Source organism: Vulpes vulpes, chromosome 6 (genome assembly GCF_048418805.1).
Source record: "Vulpes vulpes isolate BD-2025 chromosome 6, VulVul3, whole genome shotgun sequence".
NCBI lineage: Eukaryota > Metazoa > Chordata > Mammalia > Carnivora > Canidae > Vulpes > Vulpes vulpes.
In genome coordinates this window covers 3163287-3178663 of record NC_132785.1, presented here as the reverse complement: position 1 = coordinate 3178663, position 15377 = coordinate 3163287, and the positions used below count along the sequence as shown (strand labels likewise).

The 15377-nt window shown below is 41.1% G+C and overlaps 1 protein-coding gene across 7 annotated transcripts in view; it reads right to left on the bottom strand.

Annotated features, from left to right (window-relative positions):
* RCBTB2 (RCC1 and BTB domain containing protein 2) overlaps positions 1-15377 on the bottom strand; it is a 40056-nt gene that overhangs the window by 18318 nt on the left and 6361 nt on the right. For 5 of the 7 annotated variants that reach the window (XR_012001973.1, XM_072760556.1, XM_072760555.1 and 2 more), the window contains exons 2-5: positions 10542-10640; positions 6918-6982; positions 1120-1275; positions 750-900 (exon numbers count right to left, since the gene is read on the bottom strand). Coding sequence is in view for 6 of the 7 variants with exons in the window: in XM_072760556.1 (XP_072616657.1) it covers positions 750-900; positions 1120-1275; positions 6918-6959 (349 nt within the window). In the remaining variant the exon portion in view is untranslated. The remainder of the gene's footprint in view (positions 1-749; positions 901-1119; positions 1276-6917; positions 6983-10541; positions 10641-15377) is intronic. The other 2 variants (XM_072760560.1, XM_072760559.1) reach the window with 1 other exon arrangement.

The window sequence follows — 15377 nt, the reverse complement described above, 5'->3', positions numbered from 1 at the left end:
ATCCAATAATTTGCCTCTGCCTTGTCAGTGCTTTGATGCCTCTACGAAAAAAAAAATTTAAATACTTTATGTAGAATTTCCGCCAAAGAAAATGGTCCAAAAAAATCCAGCCTATTCCTGCCAACCAAAATTCCCTAAAATTTATGTGAAATAAGTAATCAAAAGAATGTTTATAAACTTTATTTTCAGTTCAAAGAATACTAATAAAATGAATACCCAGCTTAAAAAAAACCTCTACGGTATGATTTAATTAAAATGTCTTATTAGCGTGAATTCATAAAATAGCCATGAGAGTATTTAATTCTCTATCCTACTAATATCAAATATAGCCATCAGTCACGTTCATGACAAGAATCCCAGTGCTAGGAGTTAGAGGGCATCTTGGACTTCATTAGTTCATAGATCAGGGATCCCAAGTTCAAAAAGTCCAGAGTGAGTTCAGCATTTTAATGCAAAATAATTAAACTTTCTAGAAGCATAAACAAAAGGGGTTCACTGGGCTTACAGCACTGTCATTCTCACGTCCAAAGTGCCAATGCTTGCTGGATTCCATCTGCTACATTATCTTACTCTCATATTCAGATATGTTCATATTTCATGGTGTCCAAAGCACGGACAAGAGTCAAGCTCACAGGGCAGAGGCGGAAACTCCTGCCCAACCAAAAAGTACGTTCTCGGTTTAAGGGGTGGTCCTAAGTCCTGCTTCTAACAAGGCAGTGGCTCCAATTCTACATGTGCTCCTAGGTTACCTGTGGTCGCAAGGACAATATGGGGGCCACTCCCATAGCTGAGGCAGGCTATCTTCTTGCCACTTAAAGCATCCAGTCTCCGAGGTTCAATGGTACTCTGGACGTCACCTAATCCCAAACAGCCACAGCAGTTTGTGCCAAGCACAAAAATCTATGGGGGAAGAAAAACCACTGTTAGTTCGAGCACTTGTATTTCTGGAGAGCCCATAGTTCCCGCTTCACTGTTTAACAAGATATAAGAAGAATCTACTCTCCATGCTTTCTTCTTACAACCGTAATTCCCTCGTTCCTCCCACCCCCGCCCCACCCAAGACCTTCAACTTAGCAAACCCAATCCCGAGAGGGGCTGAACGTCTCCTTCGACCTCTACCTCATCGTTTACTGTGGTATATAAGACTTCATTGCCGGCGCTGCCGAAGACACAGGCCTGACGAATTAACTGCAGTTCCTCCTCGGAGCAAAGGGAGAAAATTGGCCACTTTCCCACATCTAACATCTTCAAAGATGACAGAGTAGCCTGTACTGGCTGAAAAGGAAATAAATAAATATAGACATAAGTAACGTTTGAAACACACACACGCATATACACGCCCGCACGCCCGCACGCGCACAGGCGAAGACTGCTAATCAAACAGCCCTTCCTCTCTCTTCCCCTTGGACTTCCGTGGAGGCCGGCGCCGGTTCCAGGAGGGAGCTGCTGAGGGGCCCCCGAGCAAGGGAACGGCCTCAGTCCTGCTCCCACAGCGAGCCGGGGCCGGGGCCGCGGGAGTCGCCCGCGGCTGACCCCTGAACCCTCAGGGCTGGCCGGTCTTAGCCGTAGCCCGGACGCCAGGCTGGTGGGCAAGGCGGGAAAACTGAGGGGGGCGCGCACTGTGACTTCAGCAGCAGCCCGAGTCCTGACGAAACGCGTCCTTGGAAAAGAACGACGCTGACGGGGACGCCAAGACACGGTCCCGGAGTCCCGGTTCTTGAGCCCACTCTGAGCACCAGTGGGGCGGCCGGTGGCTCGGCCGCATCCCCCCACTCGGGTCTGAAGACCGGTGAGGAGACGCTCAGAAAGCGCGCATTTGTCGCCGGGGCCGCCAGGCCACAGTGCCACAGGCTGGGCGCCTTGCACCAAAGCGGTCTAGTTTCTCACAGTTCCGGAGGCTACAAGCTCAAGGTCAAGGTCTACGCTAGTCTGGCTCTTCCTGAGGCCTGTGAGGGAGGATCCAGGCCCCTGTCCCTGGCTCGCGAGGCCACCTTCTCCCTGGGCCTTCACATCATCTCCGCGCCACGCGTCTGCCTCTGGGTCCAGGCCGCCCCCCATCCTGGGTTAGGGCTCACCGGGGTAACCCCATCTTAACTCCTCACATCTGCAGTGACCCCACTTCCAAATAAGGTCACCGTCCGAGGCACTGCGGTGTCCTCGTGTATTTGCGCCGCTGTCACGGCACGGCCCGGGAGGCCTATAAACAGCAAGAACTGGCTTCTCGCAGCGCCGCAGACTCGAAGTCCAAGAGCAAAGCACCGAAATGCTCATGTTCTGAGGAGGGGCCGCTTCCTGCCCACAGCCCTTGTCTTCTTGTCCTCACGGGGTAGGAGGGGCTAGCGATCTCTCTGGAGGCCCTTTTATAAAGCACCAATCCCACTCTCGAGGGGTCCACCCCCGTGACTTCATCACTTCCCAAAGTCCCCACCTTCCAACCCCATCACCTTTGGGGGTTTAGGATCTCAACACATCAATTGGGGTTGGGGGGAACCACAATTAAGGCCACAGCAGCAGACGTTAAGATCATAGCACCTGAGTTCTCGTCAGAGCACGCCATGTGGACACCATGAAGCTGTTCTGAAAGAGAACTTTCATTTATTTGCTCCCCTGGCAACACCGTTAGGTGTGTGCTCTGTAGCTTTCAGAAAATGGGGGATTAAGGTAAGATGCAGAAGCAGCCAACAGGTTTTCAAGTGGCACGTCTGGCCCTCTCCGGATCGCCATGCTTCTGCTTCATTTCCAGGAGCAGGGGATCTGAGGCCTGTCCTTCCCGGCCGCTATTAAGTCAACCTTCCCAGGGAGGAGCTCTGTCCGGTACAAAGCTGACGGGGCCAGCGACTCACTCTCTGCGGACCTGGAAGGCGCTTAGGAGTCAGCTGAGTATACATGTGGGTGTGTGTATACATTATGGTGACTTGGCTCGTAGATTACGGAGACTCAGAGGTCCCATGATCTGCATCTGCAAGCTGGAGACCCAGGAGAGCTGGAAGCGTAGTGTAACGAGTCCAAAGGCCTGAGAACCAGGGGAGACAGTGACGCACATCCCAGTCTGAGGGCAGGAAAAGATGAAGCGAAATGACCCAGATCAACCAGTGAAATAGGAAAAAAGGGATGAATTCCTCCTTCCTCCACCTTTTGTTCTGTTCAGTCCCTTAAGAGCTTCGATGATGCCCACCCACCCTGTGGAGAGCAAACTGTTCACGGAGTTCACCAATTCAAAGGCTCTTCTCGTCCGGTGACACCCTCACAGACACACCCGGGAGCAATGTCTCATCTGGGCACCAGTGGCCTACTCAAGGTGACACATAAAATTAATACCACACCATGCGAAGAAGCCCATGTGATCACGGAGGCAGAGGCTGAAGCAATCCGCCTGCAGGTCCAGGAACACCAATGACAGACAGAAGCCACCAGAAGCTGCGAAGAGGAAAGGACGGCTTCTTCCCTAGAGCCTTCAGAGAGTATGGCCCCGCTGACACCTTAGTTTCAGACCTCTAGTCTCCAGAACTGCCAAAAAATCCACTTCCATTGCGTTAAGCCACCCAGTTTGCGGTACTTTATCAAGGGAGCCCCAGGAAACGAATACAGAGGGTCAGCAGCCTGTAAGGGCTAACAGCATCATCCTGAAGCCACGGCAGCGCCTGGACCAGGATGACGGCCCCGACGCCAGATCCAGCCTCCGTCCCTCACTGTGCCACTCAAGTTCTAGGACCCTGTCTGGGGAGGGAAGTCGTCCGTTATCTTTGGGGCAGCACCCAAGGCCACTACAGAGCTACGGACAGACTCTCGTTCTGTTAGCTTTTAGGCTAAAATTTAGGTAAATTACGTAGCTCCTTACATCATGAAGGCATCTTATTTTCTCGGGGGGGGGGGTCTTCATTTTAAATTTTTTTCCTATTTAAGTCTATAAATTTCAAAGAGAACAATGTTTGGGATGTGGCATCAAATATTTATAGATGAGCTAGTGTGCTAATTAAAAGCACTCCTATATTATTTCTAAACTTCACAACTATAGGGCACAGAGACTGCTAGCCTCATTTTAAATACAGGGAAACTGAGGCACAGAAAGACTAAGCAATCCTCCAAGATCACCTGCTTCCAAAGACTGCTTTCCACACACCACATGCTGCAGAGAAAAAAGCTCACATAAAAAGTTCTATCGCTGGCAGATCGGGCCTACAGCTGCAGGGCTTTGGCTGTTGTCACGCAGTCCTTGATGAACAGGCACCAAGACCCACTGTGGGTTACCTTCCACGAACAGAGCAGACGCCAATATACAAAGAGAAAATACGCATCCATCCCTACCTAATTTTTTCCTGTCAGGCAGGTTTTTTTGGATTTCAACCTGCCCTGCTACAAAACTCAAGTGGTTTCTTTGATGCCTAGAATCTGGTTGTAAATCCAACAAGCTCCTAAACACCTGGCTACAAATTATTGGTTCTGAACTTTCTTCCTGGCTCACTTGTACAAAACCTCTAGTACCCACCCCGTGACTCTATAACCGCCGGGCTTCTAGTGTGTGTGTGTGTTTGTGTGTGTGTGTGTGTGTGTGTGTGTGTGTTGTAGCATCACCTGCAGCGTGTGTGTCTGTGCTGTAGCATCGCCTGCAGTCATACATTTGTTAAAGGGTGCCACAGGTCCACAGAACATCAGGTGCGACAGTATCACTGAACATGTCCCGAGTTCCAGATATTAAAGATATAAAAATCGGGACGCCTGGGTGGCTTAGTGGTTAAGCATCTGCCTTTGACTCAGGGCCTGATCCCAGGGTTGGGGATCAAGTCCCACATCAGGCTCCTGCAGAGAGCCTGCTTCTCCCTCTGCCTGTGTCTCTGCCTCTCTCTCCGTCTCTCATGAAATAAATAAATAAAATCTTTAAAAAAAATAAAGATGTAAAAATGAAAGATCATCACTCCTTCAAGGAGCTCACAATTTAATAGAAAACAAATACCTAACAATATAACCGGAGTACAATGGGGATGTGAATACACTGCTTTTAAACATCTGTCAGAAGGCTGGCTCCTGGAGGTCAGTTATCAAAAATGCATTTTCCTAAGTCTTGTGGGGGAGTTATTTCATGGGGGGGAACTTATGACTTAATTTATGAAAGGCACACATTTATGCTTTGCTGAGGTATTTAGTATTAGTCTCAAGGAACTGTAGCATCTTTGTTCTCAGAAGAAAAATACATTGCTCTCTACAACACCCTCACAGGTGTATATAGCTGTACACGCTGTGCACACCGTAAACCTGCCTGTACGGAACGTGTATGTATCCTCCGTATACATAATAAGAGTGTAGGAAGCAGGATTCACATACAGCACCCTGCAAGAGAAGCAGCCACCCTGCTGAAGGCGCCCAATCAACTTCGTGCCCAACTGTTAAGTAAGGGACTGGCTTAGCAGGAGCCAAGGTCAGGCAACAGAAAAATCTGTATGGGGAAAAAGCACTTCCAGGGAATGAGAGCTTGACGGTATACACGATGAGTCATCAAGATCATGTCCCTAGAATTCAACCTTAATTTGGCCCAGGTAGCCCTGCACATAATACTACTACCGGCAATAACTATTCCCTGGCCAGCTTTCCTTTACTTTTGCTCTACATCCATCCCCACAGCCCCATCTTTCACTGGCCCCTGTTCGGGAAATGCAAAATGGTGATATTTTAATATTAGCTCAAGGAAAATATAGTTAAGGAAACACAGCTCCATAAAATTAGAGACCAAGATACATTTTATTACTCCTTGGAGTACGTGCTACCTATATAACTCTGCTTCTCCAGCCAGAAGCACAATCGGACAGATTGTGCAGATACTTCACTTAACTCTAGACAACTAAGTTGTCACAATTAAACTTAAAATACACCATATAGAAACAAAACCAAAATTACCTGTTGGGCATGGCTTACCAAAAAAACTATTAAAAAAAAAAAACAACCAACAGTTTGCCTTTCAGGACTTCTTGGCTATGCAGCACTTTATATGTAACAGTCACTTCATTCCTAATTCCGTTAGTCTATTTTTTTATTTTACACAGTCTGTTATCCCTGGGAAAAATCCGGAATTTTTCTATGAACATTTTTTAAGATTCTCAAGTTCCATACAGTCTTACAAAAGTAAGCTATTTTTGTATTTTCACAAATGAACACATCAGGGGTCAGCACATGGTATCACTATGGTTTGGTTTCAGAAGTTTTGCCATCTTTATGCACTCTGCTGGCTTTGTATAATTATTTACATCTTTTGTTGTATTTTGACTATATAATTATTTACATCTTTTACGGTGTTTTAACCATATTTTAAGAACAGCAGAAAACAGAAAAATGAAAATTAAGAGTGGCAGTTAATATTAAGCTGTTAATAGTGAAGAACAGATATTATATCAATTTAATAAAATTAACACAAGTTGGAAATCCATGTGCATGCTGAAAGATGCGAAGCTTTTGACATCACTTGGACACATTGGACTTAAGCTGGTTGACTGTCATGTTGAGCTGTGATGGAAAAGGAATAAAGAATATTTTATGATGAATTAAGAACATATCATCTAAGACTAGGTATTTTATAATTTTGTTCATTCTCTGGGAATGAAGTAGACGTTCAGCTCAGACCCTCTAGCAGGACAGTGTTATCTGTGACAGCAGGGATGGTCTGTACTCCCCTCGTCTAGCGCCAACCTTGCCATCTGTGGGAACCCTGCTCTACCCCTCAGATAATACTCACAGTTTTCTGCAGGCCCCTTTAGCATTCTACACACCCACAATAATTATCTGTTTGCATCTGGGTCACTACACTGTGAGCCCCTCAAAGATAGATACTATCTCACTGATCTTCCTATGGGGTGACCAGTAGATGCTTGATACATGCTTCATGCAACAGAAAATACATGTTCCAAAGACATGATCTTTTTTTTTCTAACCTTGCCACTTTCTCCATAGGAAAGGGAAAGCTCTTCTTCCATATGGACTCAGTCCTGTGCAGTCCCTAAGGAAAAAGTATGTGGTAAAATCAGGATCCCATAGGTCAAATGATACTAGGCAGGTTAAAATTATTTTACTTCCAATTAACAGAGAAAATAAGCTAAACTCCAATATGGTGAAGGGAAGATAGGGAATTAAGGTTTAGGCATGAGAGTTAATAGCTATAAAACCCGAAAGGTGTTTTTAACTGTTCTGGAACTATCCTATGGTCTCTTATGGGAATCCTCCTGCAGAGGTCTGGAAAAGTAATCCCAGGATAAATGAAGATTCTTACATCTATAAGGAAATAAGTAGAAAATTTTCATTTTACAGTTGACCTACTATAGATAAGAAAAAAAAAATTTTAGACCTTAGTCAAGTTTTCCCTGGGATTGGAAAGCTCCAAATCACTGTGCAGAGCAGACTTATCAGTTGTCAGCTCCACTGAAGAGTATATGATTTGCTAAGCTGGGGGGACGGGGGAAGGAGGAATGAATGAAAAAATGAAAGGATGAAGAATGACTATGGCTTTGTTTATCGTAAACTGTAATAAAAAATCTGCAACAGTAGCCATCAAGTATGAAGCAACAGTATTCAATGTTCTTGCCTTAATTAACCATCTCCACAATGACTACTTTCTACCACATAGAAGTAATAGCAGAAGCAGCTCTTTCAAAAGACATGCAACATGGGCTGTCTTTTTGCTCAAAGGACCCCCTTTAATATTTCTTGCAGGGCAGGTCTGGACTGTGGTTCAATCATTACACAGTGAACTATCTCATCACTAAAAATAAATATAAATAAATATTCTTTCTCTCCCCCAAAGCAATTGAACAGAATCCTATTTAATAACGTTGGTATTTAGGGAGAAAGAACATGAGAGACTCCTAACTCTGGGAAACGAACAGGAGGGTGGAAGGGGAGGTGGGGGTGACTGGGTCACGGGCACTGAGGGGGGCACTTGATGGGATGAGCACTGGGTGTTATTCTATATGTTGGCAAATTGAACACCAATAAAAAATAAATTTAAAAAAATAACAATTAATTAATTAATTAATTTTAAAAAATACAAAAAGGTGAAACAATAAAAAAATGTTGGTATTTCTGATTTATTAGTTTGGGTTCTATTTACTCAAATACACTACATTTCAAGGGCTAACATCAGGACATTTTATCTGATATTATCTACAAGCAATTAGAACCTTATAATAGACAGATAAAGACAATAATCAAAATAAAATCAAGTCTTAACAGTGTTCCTGATCCATGCTTTATATGCCCTTGAGAATATTAATAAAATTTTGTTTCCTTGGCTATAAAAAGGTGTCTCAGAATATAAGGAATAGTCACATATTCAGAATAATTATAGCTCAAGCTATGGCGATCGATACAAATCATTTTTTAAAAATCTATTTATTTATTTATTTATTTATTGAGTGTGAGCAGGGGGAGGGGTAGAGAGAAAGCGATAGGATCTCAGAGCAGACTCCACACAGAGCGCAAAGAGCAACCTAGGGCTCTGTCTCACCACCCTGAGATCATGACCTGAGCCAAAATCAAGAGTCGGATAATTAACCGACTGAGCCACCTGGGCGCCCCACGAATCATTACTTCTAATATTTGCAAAAGATATACTTGTTTTTAAAAGAATCACTTAGGCTTTTCTCACTTATCAATTTATAAAACTTGATCTAGTTGCCAATATGGAAAGATAATTTCAAAATTAGGTGGTTATTCCCACATGATCGGTCTTCTCCGTTAATTTGCAAGCTCTTGAAGAGAGGCAACCATGGCTCGTTCGTGACTATAACCACCGTAGGACATGGCTCAGAGAAGAACACAATATTATGTATTTGGCTGAAAGCACTTTTTGAATACAGCTTTTTGCATATTGGAGACTGCTGGCATTGAGGATTCTTTTTTTTTTTTTTTTTTTTTCATCCTAACTGGAATGACATTGCCCATATCTATCCCACATTTACTAGAATAAAAAATAAAAAGAGGGGACAAGGAAAAAGGAAAAAAAGTAGAGGAAGGGAAGTCAAAGGCAAGAATAAAAAGGAAATTGGAGGAAAGGGGACCAAAGAAGAGATGTGGCTGCTCTTTATTGTACCGTAGGCCACTTTTGTTGCCAGGAGAAGAGAAATCCTGTTAATACACTAAGATCCTGGAACAATAATCCTGGCTTGTTGTTTCTCACCCCATTCCTCTACCATTGGTAGGAATTGGTAGGTAACCAATTCTATTGGTTTCTGGTTTATTCTTCCTATTTCTTTTTGCAAAAATAAGCAGATACATGTCTGTAATTTTATTTCCCAATTCCTCCTTATACAAAAATAGCATACTTTATATATTCTCTTTGGTAATTTGCTTTTTTTTCCCCTTCACTTAACAACATATCCTGAAAATCACTCCTGATCAGTTAACAGAGATTTTTTTTTAAATTTTAATCAACTAAATATCATCCGCGGTTTTTTAATTTTTTTTAATCCTGTTTTTTTAAGGAGGAAAATAAATAGCTCTTTTTAGTGTCTTTAAATCAATTTCAAGTACAGTAATTCTTTAAAAATTAGAATGGTGGAACACAGGCTATTGTGTCTGACTAATCAAATCAAGTCATAATTGCATGAATAGAATATTGAAATTACCATATTTGAAGAAATAACATTGGTAAGATTCAATTGAGACTAAACATAAAATTAATATAATTTCACCTTCATTGGTCAAAATGTTCCTGAAGATTTAAAAATTATTCAAGAATAATTACTATTGTACAGTACTATGAAAAAACTGTTGACTTCTCCAGCATTATGGAAAGTAGTTGGATTTTTTTTTCTAAAATTATCTCAATGTGATCAAACATAATAGAGAAAACCAGCTTCTCTAATTTGCACCACTTGAGGAATGCAGTTTGTGGAATATATGTAAGGATTATAGTTATCTTATCGTGTTGTGTACATGATTTCACCAGGCTATGATTTTTTTTTTTTTTTTTTTGAGAGACAGAGAGAGTGTGAGCAGAAGGAAAAGGGGAGGGGCAGAGGAAGAGGGAGAGAATCTTGAGCAGACTCCGTGTGCTGAGCACGGGGCCCGACACAGGGCTCGATCTCACAGCCCTGAGATCATGACCTGAGCCAAAATCAGGAGTTATATACTTAAGTGACTGAGCCACGCAGGCGCCCCGACCAGGCTATTATTAATATCAATGTTATAGTAGTATATCAATATATACTTCCTAAAAATCCACAATATACATACAGAATACCACATCCATGAGTTATAAATAACAATAGCAACAGTAACAGTTAATATAAACAGCTACTCTGTACCACCGATTAAGCGCCTTATATCATCTCATTAAACTTTACAGTGGCCAAAAGAAACAGATACAAACATTGCCACCATTTTATGGACATGTTTCAAAAACTTGACCAATCGTCACCAACCAGTCAGGGTTAGAGCTACAGTATTTGATTTCAAAACTTCTCTTCTAGACCCTCCCCTGTATTTAAGTTCTCCTGTGAACGTTCCAGTTTTATTTTATACTGACTGGTTGGGAATGTTCCATCCAAAAATTTTTATACCTGATTGTCTTAAATTTCTGGAGTCCCGTATTCAGTCATCTTTAATTCTGTTCCTTCTCGATCCTTGGTAAGTTGTCTTCTAGCATAAAGTCAATGTGACTGAAAAACATAAACACATAAATTCTATTAAGAGAATAAGAGAGAAGGAAAAGAATATACCATCTTGCAATCTTAACAAGCCATTATTTATCTGAGAAGTATATAGTTCAAATATTGTATTAGTTTTATTAATTAAAAAGTCATGCTTTTTATGGATGCTCCATTATTAAAAAGCTAATGTAAAATATAACCTTTAGATATTATACTTTGTAAGCTTGGAGACCATGCTTAACAATTTGGACACTGAACACACATGAAAAAAAAAAACCCCACATACTAAGAACACTTTAATTCATGTCAACACAGAAAACACAAGGGAAGCCATCTGGAATGTGAAAAAAGCAAAACTTTCAAACTTTTGGAAGAAAGCACAAAAAACATCTTTGTGACCTCAGGGCAGGGAACGATTTCTTAAATAAGACACAGTAGCATAAACTGCAAAGAAAAGCCTGGAGAAATTTACTACACAAAACTTCAAAATACAGCATACTGAAAGACGAACAAAGGAAAACACGCCACAGAATGGGAGTAGGTATTTTCAACATACATAACTGATGTAACTACTAGGTATTTACCTGAAGGATATAAAAATACTGATTCGAAGGGAAACGTGCACCCCAATGATTACGGCAGCATTGTCAACAATAGCCAAACTATGGAGAGCCCAGATGTCCATCGACTGATGAATGGATAAACAAGAGGAGGTATATATGTGCAACGGAATATTACTTAGCCATAAAAAGGATGAAATCTTGCCATTTGCAACCATATGGATGAAGCTAGAGTATTATGCTAAGCAAAATCGGAGAAAAACAAATACCATATGATTCACTCATAATGGATTTGAAGAAATGAAGCAGATGAACATAAGGGCGGTGGGGTGGGGGGAGGCAAACCAGAAAACAGACTCTTAACTATAGAGACCAGACTGAGGGCTGCTGGAGGGGAGGTGGGCAGTGGGATGGGGCGAATTAGGGGATGGGTACTAAGGAAGGCACTGTGATGAGCACCGGGTGTTCTGTGTAAGTGCTGAATCCCTAAATTCTACACCTGAAACTAATATTACCATGTATAATAACTAACTAGAATCTAAATAGAAACTTGAAAAAGGCAGAAATTTAAAAAATAAAACTGCGTATAGATTTCCTCCTCTTCTGCACAGGAGGGCAATATTTTTTTTTAAATTTTCTTTATTTTTATTTTTTTTAAATTGTGGAGTTCAACTTGCAACATATAGTGTATCACCCAGTGCTCATCCCGTCAAGACAGGAGGGCAATATTTCTTATAGACCCAGAGCAGAGGCTGGCGTCTGTATGGAGATCTTCACAGTGATGGTGTCTCAGCTTAAGATCATTCCATTCAATACTTACTATGTGTTAATTTACTGGGGGTTTTTTTCCCCCTCACATGTGTTTTCAGACTTACAACTTGGAACTTGGCTCAGGCACATAACCAATAATTCATATCAAAAAGTGTCTAAGACTGCCTTTAGTGAATCTAAATTGTATACTCACGGGGCCAATGTTTCAAGTTTTTCAAGAGGAATTTTCAAAAGCAAATATACAACCAAGGTGATTTTGTGTATGACATTTGTTTTTCTCTTTTTGCTTTTTGTGCAACTTTCATTCCAATGTGGGAAACCAAAAATCGTATTATAATAGATACATTATAGAGCATATTGGAAAGTGATGGTGACACAAAAATGAAAATGGAGCCGGATAAGGAGGAGTAAGTCTTGAAGGTTGATGTTAAAGGTTTTCGACTTTAAACAGGGTGGCCAGAGAGCCTCCCTAGGTATATGATCTTCGAGGAAAGACTTGAAGAAAATGAAGAAGTGAGCTGAGTACACCTAGAACAAAATCTATCTAGATCTATGTGGTGTAATGTTCTGAGGTGAGGTTTTGAAAAGCGACAAAATCTGATTTGGTTTTCAGAGTCACACTGGTTCTATGCTGGTAATATTTCTGTTATTTTCTTTTTAACTTTATTGAAATATAACTGACACGCAACATTAGTTTCAGGTGTACAGTGTAATGATTCCAAATCTGTATACACTGTGAAATGATCTACACAATAAACCTAGTCACCACCTATCACCATAAAAAGTTACAAGAAATTTTTTCTTTCTGTCTTATGATGAGAACATTCAAGATCTACTCTGCTGCCAACATTCGAATACGGCACCTACAATATTATGGACTATAGTCAGCATGCAGCACACCACGTCTCCTTGACCTATTCATTTCATACCTTGAAGTCTGTACCTCCCATGCCCCTTCACCCATTTCATCCTTCCCCCACCGCCCTTACCCTTGGCAACCTCCACTCTGTTCTCATGCCTATGACTTTCATTTTGTTTCTTAGATTCCACATATAAGTGAAATTGTACAGTAGTTGCCTCTCTGATTTATTTCACTTATCATAGTCCATCCATGCTGTCACAAATGGAAAGATCGCATTCTTTTTTATGGCTGAGTAATATCCCATTGTGTGTGTATATATATATATATACACCTTCTTTATCCATTCATCCGTCTGCGGACACTTCGGTTGTTTCTGTATGATGGCTATTGTAAATAATGCTGCAATGAGCATGGGGGTGAATATATCTTTTCAAATTACTGTTTTTATTTCCTTTCAGTAAATACCCAGAGATGGAATTACTGGATCATATGTGATTTTAATTTTTTGAGAAACCTTTGTTGTCCATAGTGGCTGCACCAGTTGACATTCCCACCAATAATGCATAAGGGTTCCCTTTTCTTCACAACTTTGCCAACACCTGTTATTTCTTGGCATACTGATAATAGCCATTCAAACAGGTGTGACGGGACATTTCACTGTGGTTTTGACTTGCATCTCCCTGATTTGTGATGCTGAGCATCTCTTCCTGTTGGTCATCTGTACTTGGAAAAATATCTATTCAGATCCTCTGCCTATTTTTTTTTCCTCTGCCTATTTTTAATTGGATTATGTTATTGAGTTGAGGGAGTTCTTTGTATTTTTTGAATGGTAACTCATGAGATACAGGATTTGCAAATATTTTCTCCCATTCTGTAGACTGCCTTTTCATTTTGGTGATGGTTTCCTTTGCGGTACATAAGCTTTTTCTTTGGATGTAGCCCCACGTGTTTATTTTTGCTTTTAGAAATCAGATCCAAAAAGCAGCGCCAAGACTAATGTCAAGAGGCTTACAGCCTATGTTTCCATCTAGTTTTACGGTTTCAAGCCTTACATTCCAGTTTTTAATCCATTTTGAGTTAATTTTTGTGTTGTGTAAAATAAGTAATCTAGTTTCATTCTTTTGCATGTAGCTGTTCAGTTTTCCCAGCACCATTTATTGAAGAGGCTGTCCTCACCCCCATTGTATACTCTTGCATCCTGTGTTGTAAATTCATTGAACATATATGCATAGGTTTATTTCTGGGCTCTCTAGTCTCTTCCATTGATCTAGGTGCCTGTTCTCATACCAATATCATACTGTTTTGATTACTACAGCTTCATAATATAGTCCGATATCAGGACGCATCATACTTCCAGCTTTGTCCTTCTTTCTCAAGATGGCTCTGGCTATCCAGAGTCTTTTGTGGTTCCTTACAGATTTTAGGATTATTTTGTCTACTTCTGTGAAAAATGCCATTGGGACTTTGATGGGAATTGCACTGAATCTATACATGGCTTTGGGAAGAGGAACTTTTTAGCAATATTAATTCTTTCAGTCCATGAACATGGGCTATCTTTGCATTTACTTGCATCTTCTTCGATTTCTTCCGTCAATCTTAGAGTTTTCAGCATGTAAGTCTTTCACCTCCTTGCTTAAATTTATTCCTAAGTATTTTATTATTTTTGATGCAATTGTAAGTGAGATCTTCTTAATTTCTCTTTCTCATAGTTTGTTGTTAGTGTATAGAAATGCAACAGATTTTGTAGGTTGATTTTATACCCTGCAACTTCACTGAATTCATTTATTTTTTACTGAATTAAAAAAAAAGATTTTAAAAAAAGTTTTTTGGTGGTGTCTTTAGGGTTTTCTATATATAAAACCATGTCACTAATAATGAAAGGCTTACATCTTCCTTTCCAATTTGGATACTTTTGCTTCTTTTTCTTGCTTAATTGTTCTAGGACTTCTAACACTATGTTGAATAAAAATGGGCATCCTTGTACCTAATCTTAAAGAAAAAGCTTTCGCTTTTCACCATTTAGTACAACATAAGCTGCAGGCTTGTCATATATAGCCTTTATTATGTTGACATACATTCCCTCCATACCTACTTTGTTGAGAGATTCTTGCTGTGTTTAAGTTCTACTGCCCTGTCTTCTTAGCCACTAGTCGTTTCTTCTGCTTCATCTAGTCTGTTGTTGAACCCCCTCTAGTATATTTTTCAGTTCGGTTATTATATTCTTCAACTCTGTAACTTCAGTTGGTACTTTCTTACATATTCTCTTTGTTGCAGTTCTCACTGTATTCATTCGTTCTTCTCTCAAGATTGGTGAACATCTTTTTGACCATTACTTTGAGACCACAAGCATACACCCTGTTGACCTCTAGACCAGGCAATCTGGCAGTGTTCCCTGGTGACAGCTGCAAAAACTGGGGCTTCAGACCAGTGTGTAAGCTCCTTTCTGGGGGGTCCTAGCAAACTGTAGTGAGGCTGAGGGAAGACAAAAAGATGGTATCCTCCAGCCTATGTCCCCTGAGAGCACTTCTGTAGCCTCTAGATGTGTGGTAGACT